The sequence below is a fragment of the Schistocerca piceifrons genome, chromosome 3, assembly GCF_021461385.2.
Source record: "Schistocerca piceifrons isolate TAMUIC-IGC-003096 chromosome 3, iqSchPice1.1, whole genome shotgun sequence".
Classification (NCBI taxonomy): Eukaryota; Metazoa; Arthropoda; class Insecta; order Orthoptera; family Acrididae; genus Schistocerca; species Schistocerca piceifrons.
In genome coordinates, this window is record NC_060140.1 from 823,041,655 (window position 1) to 823,063,313 (window position 21,659).

The 21,659-nt window shown below is 40.8% G+C and overlaps 1 protein-coding gene across 1 annotated transcript in view; it reads left to right on the forward strand.

The window, feature by feature from the left end:
* The window catches only part of LOC124789089 (delta-sarcoglycan), a 254,439-nt gene extending 233,106 nt beyond the window's left edge, over positions 1–21,333 (forward strand). Inside the window, exon 6 of the mRNA XM_047256378.1 lies at positions 19,449–21,333. Coding sequence (XP_047112334.1) covers positions 19,449–19,637 — 189 coding nt within the window. The 3' untranslated portion in view covers positions 19,638–21,333. The remainder of the gene's footprint in view (positions 1–19,448) is intronic.
* The last annotated feature ends 326 nt before the right edge of the window (positions 21,334–21,659 follow it).

Genomic DNA, 21,659 nt, shown 5'->3' on the forward strand with positions numbered 1-21,659 from the left:
GAGGTGGGTTGGAGATTTTCTCAGCTCAGGGCTGGGTGTTTGTGTCGTCTTCATGATCCTCATTTCATCCTCATCAACGCGTGTCACCAAAATGGTGTCACCTCAAAAGACTGGCACCAGGAAATTAGATCTACCCGTTACGAGGCCCTCGCCATACGACATTTCATTTCACTATCAAACGGAAATGAATAGTATAATAAAAATAGCCAGAAACAATAGATACAATCAAATCTTAGTAAGAAAGCTGAATAATAAAATCAAGAAATAGTAATACACGCATACATTAATACTTGATCCATAGATCATGAATACGATATTTGGTAATGATGTGGTATGTGTCACGTTAGCATAAGTTTTCTTTACACAAAATAATTAATTAATAACAATTATTTTTGTACAGTTGCTACTACATATCTAAAAATTCATCTATTGAGTAGAAGGAGTTGTCATTAAGAAATTCTTTTAATTTGCTTTTAAATGTTGGTTGGCTATCTGTCAGACTTTTAATGCTGTTTGGCAAACGACCAAATATATTTGTGGCAGCGTAATTCTCCCCTTTTTGTGACAAAATGAGATTTAATGCAGAATAGTGAAGACCATCCTTTCCGCTAGTGTTGTAGTTACGCACTTCGCTGTTATTTTTGAATTGGGATGGGTTGTTAATAACAAATTTCATAAGTAAATATATGTATGGGGAAAGTACTGTGAATGACCTGAGTTCCTTAAATAAATGACTACAAGGTGAACTTGTGCGGTGTTCGGGTATTATTCTGATTACACGCTGTTGTACAATGACTACTTTCGCTCTTAATGACGAATTGCCCCAAAATAATGCCATATGAAAGCAGTGAATGAAAATAGGCATAGTAGGCTAATTTACTGATATTTTTATCAGCAAAATTTGCAGTAACCCTATCAGCAGAAGTAGCTAAACCTAACTGTTTCAACAGATAAATCATTGTGTTCCTTCCAATTCAATTTCTCATCAATAGTCACACCCAGATATTTTGAGTATTCTGCCTTAGCAATAAACTTCTGTTTATAGGCTATACAGGGTTATTACAAATGATTGAAGCGATTTCACAGCTCTACAATAACTTTATTATTTGAGATATTTTCACAATCCTTTGCACACACATACAAAAACTCAAAAAGGTTTTTTAGGCATTCACAAATGTTCGATATGTGCCCCTTTAGTGATTCGGCAGACATCAAGCCGATAGTCAAGTTCCTCCCACACTCGGCGTAACATGTCCCCATCAATGAGTTCGAAAGCATCGTTGATGCGAGCTCGCAGTTCTGGCACGTTTTTTGGTAGAGGAGGTTTAAACACTGAATCTTTCACATAACCCCACAGGAAGATATCGCTGGGGTTCAGTCGGGAGAGCGTGGAGGTCATGACATGAATTGCTGATCATGATCTCCACCACGACCGATCCATCGGTTTTCCAATCTGGTCAGCGACTGTTTACAAATTAAAATTAAAGCAATTAAGGCCCTTCGTCGAAAATATTATTTCTTTTGACCAGGTTTTCCTACTTCTATGAGTGCCTTTATCAGAAATAAAGTATTCAAACTGGCATGTCATGTATGAAATAAGTATCAAGCGATAACGCTTTACTCACAAAATTTCTTTAAGGAATACCTGGAAGGCAAGCCACTGTGGGCTGCTCACACAAGTTAAGGATCAGGTGGCAACAGACTTTTGAAACATCTTTCTCAAAATGATATCCTCACTCTTAATGAGCAGCTACAATCATGTAAGAAAAACTTCTTCAGTGGTAGAAAGCCGTTACTTGATATTTAATTCGGGTTCCTTCATGCAGTTACCAAAATGATTTTTCTGTCTAAGTCCACTCATACCTTTTCGTTAATTAAATGGTTTATATTGGCTGCATTTCATGTTATATAGTTTTTCTACAGGCTGTGTCATTCAGACCTCTTTGTATTTCCTATAATGGTGTTTTCATGCTTTAAATTGTACTTCTAATCCCTTATGCAGACGAAATGTTATTTTGTTTGCTGCTGTCAAAAAAAAAATTGTCTTTTACTTCACGTACTAAATTATGTTCATCGTAATATTCGTTTGTCTATATTCTGAATGTTAAGAAGACAGTTTGTATTTGCGGCTACTAGATGCCACTCTTGGTGCAATGTTCACGTGCTGGCACTTGTTAACGTGGGTACCTCAGTCTGATGTTACCTAAAACTCGACATATGTGAGCTGCCCATAGTGGTTTGGTTTCCACGTATTCTACTTCAAAAATTTTGTGACTAAAGCTTATCGCTTGATGTTTATTTTATACGTGACATGTAAGTACTGTTTCTTTCTTGTACTGTTTCAGTATTTTTTATAAAAAGAATTTTCCAATGTTTTTTTACTTATGCTATAGGCCAGATTGAGTGCCGGATTGAGTGCCAAATAGGAGGAACAACGTTAGAACAGGTGGACAGTTTCAAGTACTTAGGATGCATATTCTCACAGGATGGCAACTTAGTGAAAGAACTGGAAGCGAGGTGTAGCAAAGCTAATGCAGTGAGCGCTCAGCTACGATCTACTCTCTTCTGCAAGAAGTAAGTCAGTACCAAGACTAAGTTATCTGTGCACCGTTCAATCTTTCGACCAACTTTGTTGTATGGGAGCGAAAGCTGGATGGATTCAGGTTACCTTATCAACAAGGTTGAGGTTACGGATGTGAAAGTAGCTAGGATGATTGCAGGTACTAGTAGATGGGAACAATGGCAGGAGGGTGTCCACAATGAAGAAATTAAAGAAAAACTGGGAATGAACTCTATAGATGTAGCAGTCAGGGCGAACAGGCTTAGTTGGTGGGGTCATGTTACACGCATGGGAGAAGCAAGGTTACCCAAGAGACTCATGGGTTCTGCAGTAGACGGTAGGAGGAGTCGGGGCAGACCAGGGAGAAGGTACCTGGATTCGGTTAAGAATGATTTTGAAGTAACATCAGAAGAGGCACCAATGTTAGCACTGAATAGGGGATCGTGGAGGAATTTTATACGGTGGCTATGCCCCAGACTGAACTCTGAAAGGCATAATCAGTCTTAAATGATGATGATGATGATGATGATGATAGGCCAGTCTGAATATTTTATTTCTGATGAAGGCACTCCTAGAAGTGTTGAAACCAGTTCAAAAGGCTTAATTTTTGCGACCTAGGGTTGTAATTGCTTTAAATTTTATTTGTAATCAGTCGCTGACCACGCAGCCATCTTTAAAATTTTTGGCACTCTGTTGGAAATGGCTTCAATTTCATCTGAGCTTTTACTTTTGAGCGAATGTATTATTTTCCTAATTTCGGTAGGAGAGGTGTGAATTTCAGTTTTATCAAATTGCATAAGCATTTCCTCTCCGATATACTGCCTTGCATTTTCTAATGCAAAGCTGGATCCTATTTTCTCTACAACACTTAAAAAGTGAGTATTAAAAATGTTTTCTACTTCTGGCTACATGTTAACAGACTTTTTATTGAGTTTGATAGAAAAGAGCTAACACCCCGCTGTTATCGACACAAGACCAGAATCCTATACAAACTAACATACAAAACACAGGAACGGCAACAACACAAAGTTAGGAAGAAGCACAAAGAAAAGATAATTCGCGGAATATCTTATAGTGTCAAGAAACAAGGCGTAAAAACATCTCACCAAACCAATTATACTTTCCGGAAACAACAGGAATAACTGATCCATATCAAAAATCATGAATATACCAACTGATGTACAATAAATATGATGGAAGGCAGGTAGGTCAAACCAGGTGAACATTTGACACAAGATACAAGGGACATGTAAGACCATGGTAGTATAGGACGAATCATTCAGCTTTTGCAGTACACTTAAACCAAAACCAATATAAAATTACTAACTGACACAGGCATGGGAGTCATAAGGATAAAGAACAACAAAAAATACCTCCTCGCCTTACAAGAAAACTACCACCTTCAGATAACCAACAAAAAACCTCACAAAAATTGTCCCAGCTATAGTACTGGGCTGATTTAGAACACCTATAACAGCAGTTTTATTTCCAGAACTGAGGTGAAGTGAAAATAACGCCAATGCAGCGTAAGAGAAAGGGCAAAAAGCCAAAAACTGCCAAGTGCATAAGTGTAACAAAATTTCTTTCGACACCAACCTTCCAAAGAGGAAGGTTCAAATGGCTCTGAACACTATGGGACTTAACTTCTGAAGTCATCAGTCCCCTAGAACTTAGAACTACTTAAACCTAACTAACCTAAAGACATCACACACATCCATGCCCGAGGCAGGATTCGAACCTGCGACCGTAGCGGTCGCGCGGTTCCAGACCGTAGTGCCTAAAACCGCTCGGCCACCCCGGCCGGTAACAAAGAGGAAGGAAGCAATGATATGTGAACAAGGGGCAGGAACATCGTAAATAAACAAAATACTGTTTTTAATTTAAAACAATAGAAGTGTAAAAACATGTATATCCAAATTTTGCGGAATGAACACAGAAAATGCTTTGCAGATAAAAGGGAAAGGTGTCGGGTGCGAAATTCTTTTTAGTGAAGTGCACCAAGCAATCGACGGGGGAAACCAATGATAACTGGATTAAATAAGATGTTACTGCTGGTCGTAGATTTGTCCTCATAGACAGGCAGCTCATGCCATTGCCACCTTCCGTTTCCCACACCAGGCTGACCTCTGTCGTAGCTGCGGGGATAACCCTCGATACGGTACCGTTGCCAGTTGGGAAGCTAATACCGCTATCAGCCCGAATCTTGAGTTACGGCTCTCGTTTCGTGAGCAGAGGCCTCTGAATATCTTCTCCACGTCGACAGAACGAAAATCTCCGATGCTTTTAGTATACCTTTTTTATCCAGTTATTTAGTGACACGCCACATCATTCATATTTCAGCAATATATGTATAACCTAAAGTGTTTCTTTAACTTTATTAATCAGCCTTACAAAACACCAGACGTTATCAGCTAGCAGTGTCGTATGGAACGTACTCCATACAGCCTGTCGTAGTTTTTGGCGTTGTTGTCTGGTATACCGCTGCAGTGTTTAGTATGAAGACAGGACAAGGTAACAATTAGCAATATGTACGATAGAACAATAAATTCGGTAAAAGTAAAGAAAATTGTGTTTTGCATCTCGAAGTTTTTCTTCAAACAGATGAAGTGAATAAGCGTTGCGGTGTTTAAAAGATGTTTGTCGCTTTATGGTTGAGGCTGAGCTGGTACTTCGTAACAGAGAGCATGTCACGAAATGTTTCTCAGTTGGACTTTAATGACAGTCGGGCAGTGGCTCGAACTTTCTAATTGTGGTGTATGTAGCTATGTTATATAATTATCCGTTCACAACATAATACGTCATTCGGCCACAATTTTTTAGGCAATTATCTCATGTATTTCCCCATCATATTTCAGAGACCAAAACATTTACACTTGGCCAAGTTCAGTGTTCGCCGTATCATCGGGCATGAAACAAGAAATTGATCCTTCCGATTTCATGGTCTGAAAACTCGCGGTTAATTACATTGCTCGTTTATCAAGTACACCAATTTTGTTTGCGTTACGGATTAGATTAGCATCTGATTTGTAATGCAAACATGCGCGGGTGGTCTGGGACGATTAAAAAGTTTATTACAACAGCTGAAGCACTCATAATTAAATTGGCATGCCCGTCAAATTAGGTTCAAAAGAACAGAGCAATCTCGACACGAAACAGAAGGCTTACGGGCAACCCAGAGACAGCTATAAGAAGATACGGAAAGGTGTAGTACAGTCACTTATTATTATTATTATTATTATTATTATTATAACAGTTAGTGACTCGAATCAGTATAATCTCTTTGAGATAAAAAAATTGTGAGCTATTCCTTCCGTTGCTAGATTTTTTTTCTTTCTTCCAAGGATTTATTCATTCAAACGTTGTATTTCTGTCCCTCTTACCAAGTGAAGATGACACTGCCTTTACCTTTTTCTCTCTTTTTGCACGTGCATTATTTTTCTGATTTTTCCTCAATCTTATTCCACCGTATGCGTACACATCATTTTTCTGATTCATTTTTTTCCACTTTTTGATGTCGAGACCCTATACATTTTGTGTGCTTAATCTGTATTCTTCTGTTCTCTTCACACGCTTAAATTAACATTACACGTCTCTTCTATTTTAAGATATAAGGATATACCCATAAATAACTTTGTTACTCCCTAATAAGTAGTTGCCATTTGTATTCCGTTTTAAGTAACAACACGTTTTGAGAAAGTTCGTAGAGAGCCTTAGTTATATAAAAACATTAGATCTGAAGATGGTCATTACAGACTGAAACCGGCTATCGTCTAAAGGATTCATTTGTGATCAGAGACTGGAATAAAAAAACATTTTATTATATTTCCTTTTTTTATTTAGTTTTTATTGCTTGTGAGTGTCCTTGGACACCCCAGCCTCTGAAAATATTATTCACTGTCTCAAACCTATAGTGCTTGATCAGATTTTCATAAACTGTACTAAGTCGAGTGTCCTCAAGATATTACCCATTCTTGTTCTAACATCAGTGATTTTTCTCAGATAGGACTATAGGTATTTACTTTTCACGAGTTATTACTGCCTCTCTTTTTTCTGCATGGTACTCTGGAGATCCAGTGATCTGTCGAGGTTATGGTTTTGTTTTTTGTCGCAATGAGATGTGTGCTGGAGAATTTAGGTAAGGAAGTCCTCGTGAGGACTTCTGTGCATAATGACTGAAGGTGACTGAAAATTAACAAAGAAATCGAGAAGACAACAGTCTCAGGCACCAGAAATCTCGTTAACCAATAAGTTCCTTGCATGAGAACACTGGCAGGAATGTGTTTCCTCACTGTTTGTTAGCAAAGTTCACGCGTTCGTTGATGGTCCGTAGTGAGTCACCCTGCGGTAAAAACAACCAGTTTTCCAGCTAGCATTGCTGGCTCTCTCTCTCTCTCTCTCTCTCTCTCTCTCTCTCTGTCTCTCTCGCTCCCTCTCTACCACCTCAGTTGTCTCTGCTTTCAAAACATTAAATTCCCTAGTATTTAGATCTCTGATACGCTAAACGTAAACATCTTTCATAGGCCCTTTTTGATCTGGAAGAGTACATCTCCTTTACAGCGGCGGCAGGTCCATGGAGACATATTTTCCGGTGTGATGTAGGAATTGCACACAGCAATACACACTTAAGGAGAATGCTTGGATGGCCCATTTTCTTCCCTTCCAAATTCTCATGTTGATTATAAAACACACAAAACGTGATTGGCTATTCGAATGCTAGGTTAGGACTCCCAGATGCAGGAAGTATTCAGCTGAGCAATGACCACGAAATGAAGCAGTTTTTGTTCACGTTCGTACACAGTAGACAGTTTTGCTTTGTCTTAAATGACAAATGCTCCGCCGAAAGTAAATGAATTTCATGCCCTCTGCATGCTCTTGTTTAAAATGCAGTATGTATGACCTGTAGCAGTAGATTCACATTAATGAAGCTCTATTAAAGATTACGTACACTATATGTATGTCCACTGTCGCAGTGTACCATATCCATGATAGGTTTTGTACGTCAGCTCTTGCTACAACATAATCTTTCGATCGTGGATAGAAACGACCATACATTTGTTAAATTTGTTATTTTCGAACAGTTCTTCTGCGTATTGTTGTAACTGTTCAAAAGATGTTACCGGAACTGTAGAGCTTGATCAGTCCCATCACAGCCTAACGTGTGTCGATCATGTTAGCCAGGGGAATTAAAAACCTTGGAGAAAGCGCTGGGTAAGCAGTAAAACATGTGAAAGGGACAGCTGTCTGACGTTATAGAAACGGCAACGGAATTGGCTGTACACAGTATAAAATGTACGCAATGCTAACGTACTTGATCCCCTTTTCTGTTAACCACTGGATAGACAAATCATGTTTTAACAGAGTAAATGACGATTGAATCTTAATTGTGCCTCCGATACCTTTACACAGTTTGCTAACTTCCAGCAATTACTTTGTTTCATGCATTTACTCGGTGCACTTATCGTGTATCCATATGTATCAGCTGCCTGATATTCATAATCATTCAAAGCACATTTCAAGTGTCCGCCTGCTTAGCTGAGTGGTAACATGCTTGCCTCCCATTCTGCGGATTTGGGTTCGATTCCTGGCTGAGTTGGAGATTTTCTGCGCTCGTGGACTGGGTGTTGTGTTGTCCTCATCATCATTTCATCCTCATCACCGGCACGCAAGTCGCCCATTGTGGCGTCGACTGAAATAAGACTCGCATTTGGTGGCCGAAATTCCCCAGATTTTATTTCATCTCTCAAATAACTCCTCACATCACACCTTGCACAAATACAGCCTCACTGAAATACAGACATTGAAATACACCGATGGTAAAAAATCGCGGCACCATGACTAACACTGGTCAACACTGATTTTGTTGGCAATTAATTGACAGTGAATTTAGGGTAACTTTATGGCCCTGAATTCAAATATGTCATTCGTTTAGCTATTTTGGCTCTATCTATTGTGGTAGCGTACAATTTGTAGATAAACAAACAAAAATTCAAAATATTAATTGATTCACATTGTGTACACAGCCAAATGAAAATAAGAACAACATGTGAAAAGGATAAAAAAACGCAGTTTCATTGTTGATTCAGCAATTATAGAAGAAGAAAGGAAAAAACAGATATTCTTTTAATAACATTACAATTAGCATGTGGAAAAACTCCGCCTGTGTTATTTTCTCTTGTGTTGATCATCATGACAGTCCCGCTGAACATTCTAGCAGTAGTCTGACATCATGTACTTGTAGTATCTACCGTGATATCGTTCTCCCATCACCTGAAAATGTTGATGGAATCATTCATCTTGTTCCTCGCTGTATTCACCAAGATTGTCTGGTAATTTACCAAGATGGCTGTGGAGGTAGTGAATCTTAATGCTCATGTTAGCCAGTAAGCTTTTGAAGTTTCTGAGCATGTTTTGCACCAGATCCTCATAATTATGTGCTTTGTAGTTACCCAATAAATCCTTGAAACAGAGACAAAACTGCTCAAGATAGATGCTTCACTGCAATTGATAATTTTAATGAATTCCATATCATGTATAAGCTTCCGAATTTGGATACTATCAAATATACCAGCTCTTCATTTTTCATTACTGAGTCCAGGGAAAGATTTGCATATTTATTTGAAACAGTCACTGTTTTTGTTCATTGCTTTCACAAATTGCTTCATTAGACCAAACTTGATATGAAGTGGTAGAAAAACGATTTTGTCTCCGTCACTAATGGTTCTTTTAGGATATTAGCAAGTCCTACAGTAAAGCTACTCCTTCATAGCCATGAAACTGTTTCCCAGTAATCATGCTTTGACCTGCTGTCCCACGTACAAATAAAGCAAGGGAATTTTGTGTAGCCACTTTGATGTCCGAGAAAAAATGTAGCATTTTTAAACCAACACAGGTAGGGCATTAGTGTTGACTATAATGAAGTTTCTGGAGAACCATCTGGATATTTTCGTATTACTCATGAAGTTTCGTAGAATGGCCAACTGGAATGGATGCGTAGCAGTTACTGTTATGCAACAACACACATTTTAGGCTTCTGGTTGGGCAATCGATAAAAATCCATCAGTCTTGAGGCTGACATTTTGGTAGTCCCACTTTGAGCAGTAAACCAGGGCTGTCACAGCAGTAAGCAGGTGCATCACCTTGACTGAAGTATGGAAGTAGATCTTCTTCTCTTGTCCGGTAAGCTGTGATTTTAGTTCCTGGTTGTAGAGAGTTCTTCTCATTTAGTCGTAAAGACACCTCACAGCTTTTGCTAACTTTATAAGGAGCCCAATGTTGATCTTGGTCCCCCAGTTTAATCCCAACCTACGCAAGGTAGTGCTGTTTGACAAAGTCAGTGATGTTCTTCCGTTGTTCTTGCAGAGTGTATTCTCCGCAAATATAGCAGAACACATCAGGAGAGTTAAAAGAACCTCCACGTGAAGAAATCATATTTATCTATGAAAAGAATAAACTAAAATAAAAATTATATTTGCAAAAATATAGTATTATAAATATCATAAGGTGAAACTAATAAGACAATGTTGTTTACAATATGATCTATAACTTACATTTAACTAATAATAAACTAATAACTAATCGTGACATACCTTTTTCGTGATACAATTAATGAGAAATTCTTCACTAACAAAAACTTTTAACAGCTATTACACAAAGCACGTACTCTCATACGCTCGTTCTTTGCTCGACTCCCACTCTGAGCACAAACAATGGGGTGGGGGACCCTGACTTACGATGGAGCAGTGTGACCAACAGACTCTCCTTGAAATTGTGAGACACAAGAGGGTATCTCAAATTACTACCACGTCCCATAATCTCACATTCTCCTCTATAACGTGTAACATAGAAGATACTACATTTGTGCATACGCAGTCACAAAATATGAAATGAATAGGCATACAGAACTATTCACAACAGATTTACTGATAATTTAACGATTAAACATTACACTTCAGAAACATCCTGTATCTAGGAAACTACAGCCAATTGAGGAAATCCGTTTTCGGATTCAGATTCAGCATACCAAATATACCCAGTATACGTTAAAATATCCCTGGCAACAAAAAAAAAAAAGATATTTGTAAATCTGTGTAATTAATGTAGAGTAATGAAATCACGGAATACATTTGCTTGGGTAACATATGTCAGTTATTAAAATTGCAAGATCACATGTTCATATAAGCGAAAGATCAGTCATTGGAAGTATCACATGCTGGTGCACTAATGACCGATGTAGCCATATACTTCATACTGTACAGGTGTCGGATGTCAGTTTCCGTGATGGAATTCCCGTGCCTGTTGCATCTGGTCGATCAATACAGAGAGGGTTAATGCTGGTCGTAAATGGCAAGGGGGAGGTTACCATGAGAAAAAGATTGAATAATCAACGAAAGGATAACGTTCTACGAGTCGGGGCGTGGAATGTCAGTAACTTGAACGTGGTAGGGAAACTAGAAAATCTGAAAAGGGAAATGCAAAGACTCAATCTAGATACAGTAGGGGTCAGTGAAGTGAAGTGGAAGGAAGACAAGGATTCCTGGTCAGATGAGTATCGAGTAATATCAACAGCAGCAGAAAATGGTATAACAGGTGTAGGATTCGTTATGAATAGGAAGGTAGGGCAGAGGGTGTGTTACAATGAACAGTTCAATGACCGGGTTGTTCTAATCAGAATCGACAGCAGACCAACACCGACAACGATAGTTCAGGTATACATGCCGACGTCGCAAGATGAGGATGAACAGATAGAGAAAGTCTATGAGGATATTGAAAGGGTAATGCAGTATGTAAAGGGGGACAAAAATCTAATAGTCATGGGCGGCTGGAATGCAGTTGTAGGGGAAGGAGTAGAAGAAAAGGTTACAGGAGAATATGGGCTTGGGACAAGGAATGAAAGAGGAGAAAGACTAATTGAGTTCTGTAACAAGTTTCAGCTAGTAATAGCGAATCCCCTGTTCAAGAATCACAAGAGGAGGAGGTATACTTGGAAAAGCCCGGGAGATACGGGAAGATTTCAGTTAGATTACATCATGGTCAGACAGAGATTCCTAAATCAGATACTGGATTGTAAGGCGTACCCAGGAGCAGATATAGACTCAGTTCACAATATAGTAGTGATGAAGAGTAGGCTGAAGTTCCAGACATTAGTCAGGAAGAATCAATACGCAAAGAAGTGGGATACGGAAGTACTAAGGAATGACGAGATAAGTTTGAAGTTCTCTAACGCTATAGATACAGCAATAAGGAATAGCGCAGTAGGCAGTACAGTTGAAGAGAAATGGACATCTCTAAAAAGGGCCATCACAGAAGTTGGGAAGGAAAACATAGGTACAAAGAAGGTAGCTGCGAAGAGACCATGGGTAACAAAAGAAATACTTCAATTGATTGATGAAAGGAGAAAGTACAAACATGTTCCGGGAAAATCAGGAATACAGAAATACAAGTCGCTGAGGAATGAAATAAATAGGAAGTGCAGGGAAGCTAAGACGAAATGGCTGCAGGAAAAATGTGAAAACATCGAAAAAGATATGATTGTCGGAAGGACAGATTCAGCTTACAGGAAAGTCAAAACAATCATTGGTGACATTAAAAGCAACGGTATTAACATTAAGAGTGCAACGGGAATTCCACTGTTAAATGCAGAGGAGAGAGCAGATAATTGGAAAGAATACATTGAAAGCCTCTATGAGGGTGGAGATTTGTCTGATGTGATAGAAGAAGAAACAGGAGTCGATTTAGAAGAGATAGGGGATCTAGTATTAGAATCGGAATTTAAAAGAGCTTTGGAGGACTTAGGGTCAAATAAGGCAGAAGGGATAGATAACATTCCATCAGAATTTCTAAAATCATTGGGGGAAGTGGCAACAAAACGACTATTCACGTTGGTGTGTAGAATATATGAGTCTGGCGATATACCATCTGACTTTCGGAAAAGCATCATCCACACAATTCCGAAGATGGCAAGAGCTGACAAGTGCGAGAATTATCGCACAATCAGCTTAACAGCTCATGCATCGAAGCTGCTCACAAGAATAACATACAGAAGAATGGAAAAGAAAATTGAGAATGCGCTACGTGACGATCAGTTTGGCTTTAGGAAAAGTAAAAGGACGAGAGAGGCAATTCTGACGTTACGGCTAATAATGGAGGCAAGGCTAAAGAAAAATCAAGACACTTTCATAGGATTTGTCAACCTGGAAAAAGCGTTCGACAGTATAAAATGGTGCAAGCTGTTCGAGAGTCTGAAAAACGTAGGGGTAAGCTATAGGGGGAGACAGGTCATATACAATATGTACAACAACCAAGAGGGAATAATAAGAGTGGACGATCAAGAACGAAGTGCTCGTATTAAGAAGGGTGTAAGACAAGGCTGTAGCCTTTCGCCCCTACTCTTCAATCTGTACATCGAGGAAGCAATGATGGAAATAAAAGAAAGGTTCAGGAGTGGAATTAAAATACAAGGTGAATGGATATCAATGATACGATTCGCTGATGACATTGCTATCCTGAGTGAAAGTGAAGAAGAATTAAATGATCTGCTGAACGGAATGAACAGTCTAATGAGTACACAGTATGGTTTGAGAGTAAATCGGAAAAAGACGAAGGTAATGAGAAGTAGTAGAAATGAGAAAAGCGAGAAACTTAACATCAGGATTGATGGTCACGAAGTCAATGAAGTTAAGGAATTCTGCTACCTAGACAGTAAAATAACCAATGACGGACGGAGCAAGGAGGACATCAAAAGCAGACTCGCTATGGCAAAAAAAGGCATTTCTGGCCAAGAGAAGTCTACTAATATCAAATACCGGCCTTAATTTGAGGAAGAAATTTCTGAGGATGTACGTCTGGAGTACAGCATTGTATGGTAGTGAAACATGGACTGTGGGAAAACCGGAACAGAAGAGAATCGAAGCATTTGAGATGTCGTGCTATAGACGAATGTTTAAAATTAGGTGGACTGATAAGGTAAGGAATGAGGAGGTTCTATGCATAATCGGAGAGGAAAGGAATATGTGGAAAACACTGATAAGGAGAAGGGACAGGATGATAGGACATCTGCTAAGACATGAGGGAATGACTTCCATGGTACTAGAGGGAGCTGTAGAAAGCAAAAACTGTAGAGGAAGACAGAGATTGGAATACGTCAAGCAAATAACTGAGGACGTAGGTTGCAAGTGCTACTCTGAGATGAAGAGGTTAGCACAGGAAAGGAATTTGTGGCGGGCCGCATCAAACCAGTCAGTAGACTGATGACCAAAAGAAAAAGTCATCCGATAATATCCCATACGTGCTGAATTTGAAACTGATCTAGTGATGGAGCAGGCGAAGGCCACATGTCGACACTTTCTAGGGCATGTTGGGTTACAATATTGGAAAACACACCCTTGAACGCTGTTCATAAATGGCAGCACAACAGGTCGATTCACCAGGCTGACTACAGTTTTGCAGTCTGGTTGCGTGGGATAACCACGAGAGTGCTCCTACTGTAATTCGAAATCGAACACCAGAACGTAAGTCCAGATGTAGGTGCAATGTGCCTAGCACGCAATCAGGTTGGTTGCACGCCCTCAGCTGGCTACGTGTAACCAACACACGGCCGTCACTGGCACCCAGCCAGAACCATCTTTCATCAGAAATCACAACAGTCCTCCACTCTTTGCTCCAGTGAACTCTAGCCTGACACCACCGAATTCGCAAATGGCTGTGGTTTGGGGTCAATGGAATGCATGCTAGACGGCGCCTGGCTCGGCGGTGTCCTTGAAATAACCCATTTTTAACAGTTCGTTGTATCATTATGGTGTCAACTGCTGCGGACGTTGCTTCTGCAGATGTAGTACGTTTTGCCAGAACCACACACTGAGCACGATGGTCTTCCCTTCTGGTAGTGCCACGTCGCCTTCCGAAGCACGGTCTTCTTGTGGTTGTACATTCTATGGACCATCGCTGCCAGCAGACATGTACTGGTCACACTCCTGCCAAGTCTTTCTGCAGTATTGAACAAGGAATATCCAGCATCCAGTAGCCCTTTCCACAACCTCGTTCAAGAGCAGTGAGGTGTTGATAATCGCGCCTTTGTCGCCTTAAAGATATTCTTGACTAACATAAACTCGCCACACTCAATCTCAAAGGAAACTTCACTGACGACCATTACAGCACGTATTTAAAGCAAGCCTGATTTGCATTCTTACAGCAGCGCTGCTAGCGCCACTCTTACACGACAGGTGGGTAACTTGAACAGACGTCATCTTTCAGATGTGGAAACACGCCTACCAACTTTCGAGTATGTCGCACAACTCCTTTTTAGTATTGTGCCAGTATAATTTACCCTCTTCTTCTCTCCATCTCATGATGAACTGTCGTCTTCCAGCACTAAGATTTACTAAGTCTCGAATATAAGACCTAACTAATACCCATACAGTGTACTGAGTTGAAATAAATCGGACCAATACGCAATGTTTGCAACTTAATTTCGGTTTTCTGTTGTTCCACTATTCATTCCAATACATATTGCAGTGCCGTTAACAAAATTTCGCAGATGCGACATCAACACTTCTTACAAATCCAAACACCTGTTGGCTATCGCAACGACTGACTCATTATAAGGCTGCAACTCTGCGTTTGGATTTAGGATCCATTTTTCTTTTCTGACTTGCTTGCACTGCCTTGCAATGTCGTGTGAGTTCGCTAATGAACGTAGCCCGTCCAATTATATTAGGAAACGCAACGTAATTTGGAAGAATGACTTCACACGATAGGCTGGGAATGGATTGCATCAAAATTCTGTTTTCAAGAAAACTCTCATTTCTTACAGCAGCAGTGCGGAAATAGCGTCACGCACTTGGAGGAGAGATTTAACATTTGTTACCTTTCAAGGTCACTTCTCTCAACTCAGTCAGAAAGCATCAAAAACATGACAAGATTATTGTTATGGCTCCTGAAGCTGCACTGCATGAACATTCCACTCACATCAGCATTGGTTAAGGGCGGCAACGTGGATACCCACGGAAATAGACACAAAATATCTTAAATTCCCTCTCATTTACATAAAATAGAAAAGCAAAATTACAAGGAAAGAGAGCAAAACTAATGAATATTAGCATCACATGTGAAGTAGACAAAAACCTAGAAACTAAGTTCACTATGGTGGCGGGGATTCCAAGATAAGCAGTGATTCTCAAATTACTTAAGTCTTCCTAGATAGCTATCGTTGATAACATTCAAAAGTGGTGTGGAAAACTGCATCATAGCAACCCTTTATCACTGAGCTGACATCACAAAATGATTTCGCGAAAAAAAAAGAAACTCCAGAGAAAATTCGTAAAAGCCGTCACAGGCAAATGTAGATATCAGCCCTGATATTCATTCTGCTCAGTTTCAAAAGACCTGGCCAACTGTTGAAGAGATAATCTGATCCATGGGAACATGCTCAAAAATGGTTCAAATGGCTCTGAACATATGGTACTTAGAACTACTTAAACCTAACTAACCTAAGGACATCACACACATTCACGCCCGAGGCAGGATCCGAACCTGCGACCGTAGCGGGAACACTCTCATACTTTGCTAACTGAAAGGCAGCTGTTATTAGAAATATTTTACTGTGCATACGCTTCCAAGGAGAATTAATACTCTTGGAGCTTCTATGAATGTAACTCAATAAACACTTACGCCCTATTATGAATAACCGAACAAATCATATCCAATTCGATTTCATTACGAGGGATCGTAACAGCATGTCTTACTCACCTAGTGGTTTCATGTTCTCTGCCTTCTTCCAACTTTTTAGAAAGCAGCCTCATTCCTCACCTGACCGGTGCATCTTTACCGAGTAGGATTGGTATTCAACTAATCGCTAAAACTGCCTAACGGCTCCAAAAGCTCACTCAATCTTTAGAAACTTTTTGCTCTGTTCACAACGAAGCCTACCGGATGAAATTAGAACAGAAAACTACTTCGAACCGTCCGCAACCTCCTGCTTGTGTTTTAAACTGGCTAAGCGAGGTGTACCTTTTCAAAACAGCACGAAGGTCGATGTTTATGGCCAGCTCTTACCATAAACCAGGGTTGAAATGCAAGATTCAGCTGAATATTACAGAGCTACCTGAAACAAGAACTAAGACAAGCTATCCTAATTCTACAGTTACAAACAAATGCCAACCACTCGTTCGTTATAGAGCTTGAAGTGCATCTTCATGTTTTCGCGACGTAAAGACTGTTCCATAAAATTTCGGGCGTGCAGCAGCATAAATTTAGCTTCTTCTTCTAATATTTCGGGTGAATACCGTCCAGCCCTCTTCAGAGTGAGCCGAGGTGAAGAAAATGTTCAAATGCGTGTGAAATCTTATGGGACTAAACTGCTAAGGTCGTCAGTCCCTAAGATTACACACTACTTAACCTAAATTATCCGAAGGACAAACACACACACCCATGTCCGAAGCAGGAATCGAACCTCCGCCGGGACAAGCCGCACAGTCCATGTGAGCCGAGGTGACTAACACTCGAGCACTTGCTCCGTCCTTTTTCACACGAGGATCGAACCACTGCGTATGCCGCCAAAGATGTGACACACATCTTTGGCCGCATACTCCAGCTAATACTTTCGTCCCAGTGTGCGATCAGCAATGGCCATTCGTGTGGTAGCCAGCAGGAGGATCATACAAGCATAAACGTTATTAGGTCCATCGATACGAACATTAATTCACAACACGTAACTCAAATGTAACGTGTTTGCAATGTTTCAAGACGGCTATCCATCCCTCCTAGGCCTTCATATGACAGTGAACTGAAGGAACTTTGTTCGTTAGTGAACCGTAAAATTACTACTGGTTCACCAAAGGTTATTAATCTCAATCAGTACACAAAATGTAAAGTGGAAGTAGGTGCCAAGGAATAACTGGTGAAATTACACACAATTTTCAGTAACACTCTTTATTTAAATTTGTTGCAAGACTTGACGATATTTTTTTTTTAAAAAAGACCAACAATCATTTAACAAATAAGTCACAATTTACGATAGGAAAGGACTTCTCAATTATTGAATTATTATAAAAAAATTTCACGCCAGTAAAAGGCAAGTACAGGCAAGCAATTTAACGTATATAACGCAACGCTGTATAATATTTCCAACACAGCTAAATTACAGGTGAATTGCACTCCATTCATTAAATGGCGTGGAATCTAACTTGTCTGCAACATATGAAGACGATCCTGTTTACAAAAGTTCTCAAAATAGAAAAACCGAAACGCATGAGTCATGCACACCGGGGGGGGGGGGGGGGGCATAGTTAATAACATTTCCGAAATATATAAAAAAACAAATTTTACAAATTTCTGCCAGTTAACTTAGGGCAAACACACACGCTCGCTAGGTAGGATTTGCGAACATTCTCCTTTCAAGGCAACAATTTCTACCGGTAATGAAATGGCATACTTTTGCATGGCAAGAAAACACACTAATAACCAACTACCTGTATAAAACACATAAGCACGTTGAGTAAAAGCCTTAAAAAGTACTGAATTGGAAAAAACACACAACAGTTTTCGCTGACTAGAAACAATATAAAAAAACCCATTACGGCGTACATTAACAACCTTACTTATTATAGCCAAATATACATAAACACAAATTTACGTAAGTTACAGCTTCCAGATGGGCAGGAATTCGTTATGCAATTGACTACTTCTTACCACGAGGCAAAAGGAATTCTTTGATTTCCTAGAGTACCTTTTACTCGTGAGTTTAGTAATACTAGTTATGGCAGGCGAGAGAATGGATCAGGTCTTAGTATACCCGAGGCAGGATTCGAACCTGCTGCCGTAGCGGTCTCGCGGTTCCAGACTGTAGCGCCTAGAACCGATCGGCCACCCAGGCCGCCAAACCCGTAGGTACGGTGGGAGGGGAAAGAAGCAATCCGAACCACAGATTTACTCTCTGACTCCCCCCCCCCCCCCACCTTTCGTCCTCAAAAGGGGAGAAACGGACAACCCTTTCTAACAATAGCACCTTCCCGCGGGCGGGCAGACGAGAATGAATGGCGGGAAACTAATATATATATATGACTGGAATAATTAACAAGAATAAGTAAATTGAATTCAATTGAACTTCATAGAAACTGTTAACAATCAATACTCAACTTCTGGTACGTTACGACTCCCAGGACTGAACCAACGTAGCACCTCCAAATGCTCTGCCGAGCCGCCCGCTGCCAGCCGTTTCAACGGACGCAGGAAGGCGCGCCAATTTTCAGAACCTCCTCGCCGGTCGACAGCATACGGCCGTACTGCAGATTAGGCCCCTTGCGGACCCACGCTCAGGAAGATTCCTTTCGCGACGAGCAGTTAACGCCCCATACCACGGAGCCGCTGCTCGCGTCGCTTACGCTGATGCCGCGGTCTGCATGCTGTCCCTCTAGCACCGGGAGAGAAGTCGCTTCTTGATGTCCCGACTACCAAAGCTCCCCGAGAGACCATACCAGCACTTCTTAAAACCACGCGAACAGCCCACTTTCCCCCTTTCCCGCTAAAGGGAGACAACGGAGGGCGACTGCTTCACGCTATGCGCTGCGGCGCGCTTTTCAAATCTAACTTTACTACGTCCAGTTAGTGCCATCTTGAAAAGTGTACTGCGTTCAATAGTCCATTACGAAGCTTGACAAGTGTTTTAGCAAGTCGCACTAGCTGCAGACTCATCATTTGACGCTCAGCGCTTTCTTCCAATACCGTTCACAGCGCTGCTGTCTGATCTGTACCTTCATTGTCCACTGCCAGTCTGCCATATCATCTTGGGTTGCGCTACCGTTCCTTAACAGATTTCCAACACTGTACTTTGATCGTATGTGGTGTGCCTGGTTTGCGTTCCCGACTGGCTGACGGTTGTGTCCCTGTTGCGCAGGTGCGGCTGGACTCCCCCAACGTGTACATGCCGGGCCTGAAGACGGCGCACGTGCACGGGCACGGAACTCGAGCGCCGCCGCCCCCGCAGCCGGTGTACCAGCTGTGCGTCTGCGCCACGGGCAAGCTCTTCATGGCGCCCGCCACCGGCGCCTGCGCCATCGAGGAGACCTCCACGGTCTGCCGGTGAAGGCCCGACAGCTACTGCACTACCGCCTGTTACGGGTCCATCTGACACCACCACCGATGGTGCCTGCGGAAGCTCACAACATCAACTACGACCCACAATTTACATTCTGGTCCAAGTGCAGCTCTACCCTTCACTTCCACGGACACCAGTAAAAAATGCATTTAGCTGCTCAGCTAATAAATAGCCTTATATGGAACTAAGACAGTTACCAGAATGATAATACAGTGTTAAGGATATAATTTTCGTTAAGGTTCACTATTATTGGTCATTCTGGTCATACCTTATTATCACCCCCACATGTTTACGTGGCTCCGGTAACGTCAATGGCATCTCACGTTTTGGACCAAACCGTTCACTTCACCAATAAAATGTATGCTTCAACAACTGGCGCGTACTTCAGTTAAAAGTTCTGGGCTCAGGGGCTGTGTTCGATGAATGCAAGTATTCACTGACATCTCGTCCTCATATGCGAGACACATATTCAGAGGTAGAAATCGACTACTGTAGTTTTCCATACAGTGTCTGATTTATCTCTGAAGATGTGTCCTAAAGATGTGGAGGAAACTGCAGAGACTAGTTTTATACATCGATCACGGCCTCCCTGCCCGTTTATTTAAGTGGCAACACACTTCGTTTCGAACACTCCAGGTTACACGGCCAGCATTGGAAAAAGGAGAACCCATGGAGTTAACAGTTATTTCGTGATGACCAACCGCATTCACAACTTCACTGTATTCAATACTATGACAAATATGATATTTTTAATAAAACGGCTCTCGAGAATTGGACTTTTTTAGCGTGTCGAACAGGCATAAATACACATTCTGTCAATCACAGAAAGAAGTCAGGATTCATCCTTCACAGTCCTATTTCAGTTTTCTTTTAAAAACTTTCTTATTCAGACACATCAAGGGTACGGTATGCCACATGAAAATTAGACCACCTGATTCGCTAGCTTCATTTTCTTTTATTTCCTTGAGGGAGAAATCACGCACCATTGGTATGTCCAGCACTTCAACACTGGGGTTTCCACTTTCACATTTCTCCCGTTCCTGCAGATTCTTTCGTTATCCACATAAGCACTTGTAACTCTTGATTATGCGCCATTATTGAGCTTCTTCCTCCTTTTTGTCAGTTGATAATTTCTGCTGCCTTTGGTAGTTGTGGTTGCTACAAAACTGTAACTTGTCAACCAAGTGGCGAAAAAAATCAGGAGGTGTAAACAGGCTCATAATTCGCTTACCACCAATTTTTTTTTTCTAAGACTTGATATGTATATAAGTGAAAGGCTCGTGTAATCTGAAGTATGAAAACTCCTAAACGCTATAAACACTATGTGGTACTAGTATCTCCACTCTGCTCACACATTTCTCTGCATTCATTAATCTGCGTTTGTTGTAGGTCACCATTTAATTTTTTGACTGCTTGTAGGTGAAACCTCGTATTGAAATCTCAGCTAACATATGAATTGCATACTAAGAGCCATAAAGTTTGTTCGGCAGCGGCTGAAACCTCTCAACTACCTTTCAGTTCTATCTTTGTTTATTACAAGCGTTATTTATGTTTCGCAACCAACAAAAAAATGTTCAAATGTGTGTGAAATATTATGGGACTTAACTGCTAAGGTCATCAGTCCCTAAGCTTACACACTACTTAACCTAAAGTATCCTAAGGACAAAAACACACACCATGCCCGAGAGAGGACTCGAACCTCCGCCGGGACCAGCCTTACATTCCATGACAGCAGCGCCTTTTTTTTTTTTTTTTTTTTTTTTTTTTTTTCAGTATATACTTTTTTATTTTTGTTGCGATACGTATCCCTTATCTAAACGTTATCGAGTTAACGATTTTGAAAACTATTAAATTACCAGAATGACGTAAATAACTTGTCTTTACAACATGGAAATGGAAATGAGCGTTTGGCGTCATTGGCCGGGAGGCCCCTCGCGGGGCAGGTCCGGCCGCCATATCGCAGGTCTTATTACATTCGGCGCCACATTGGGCGACCTGCACGCCGGATGG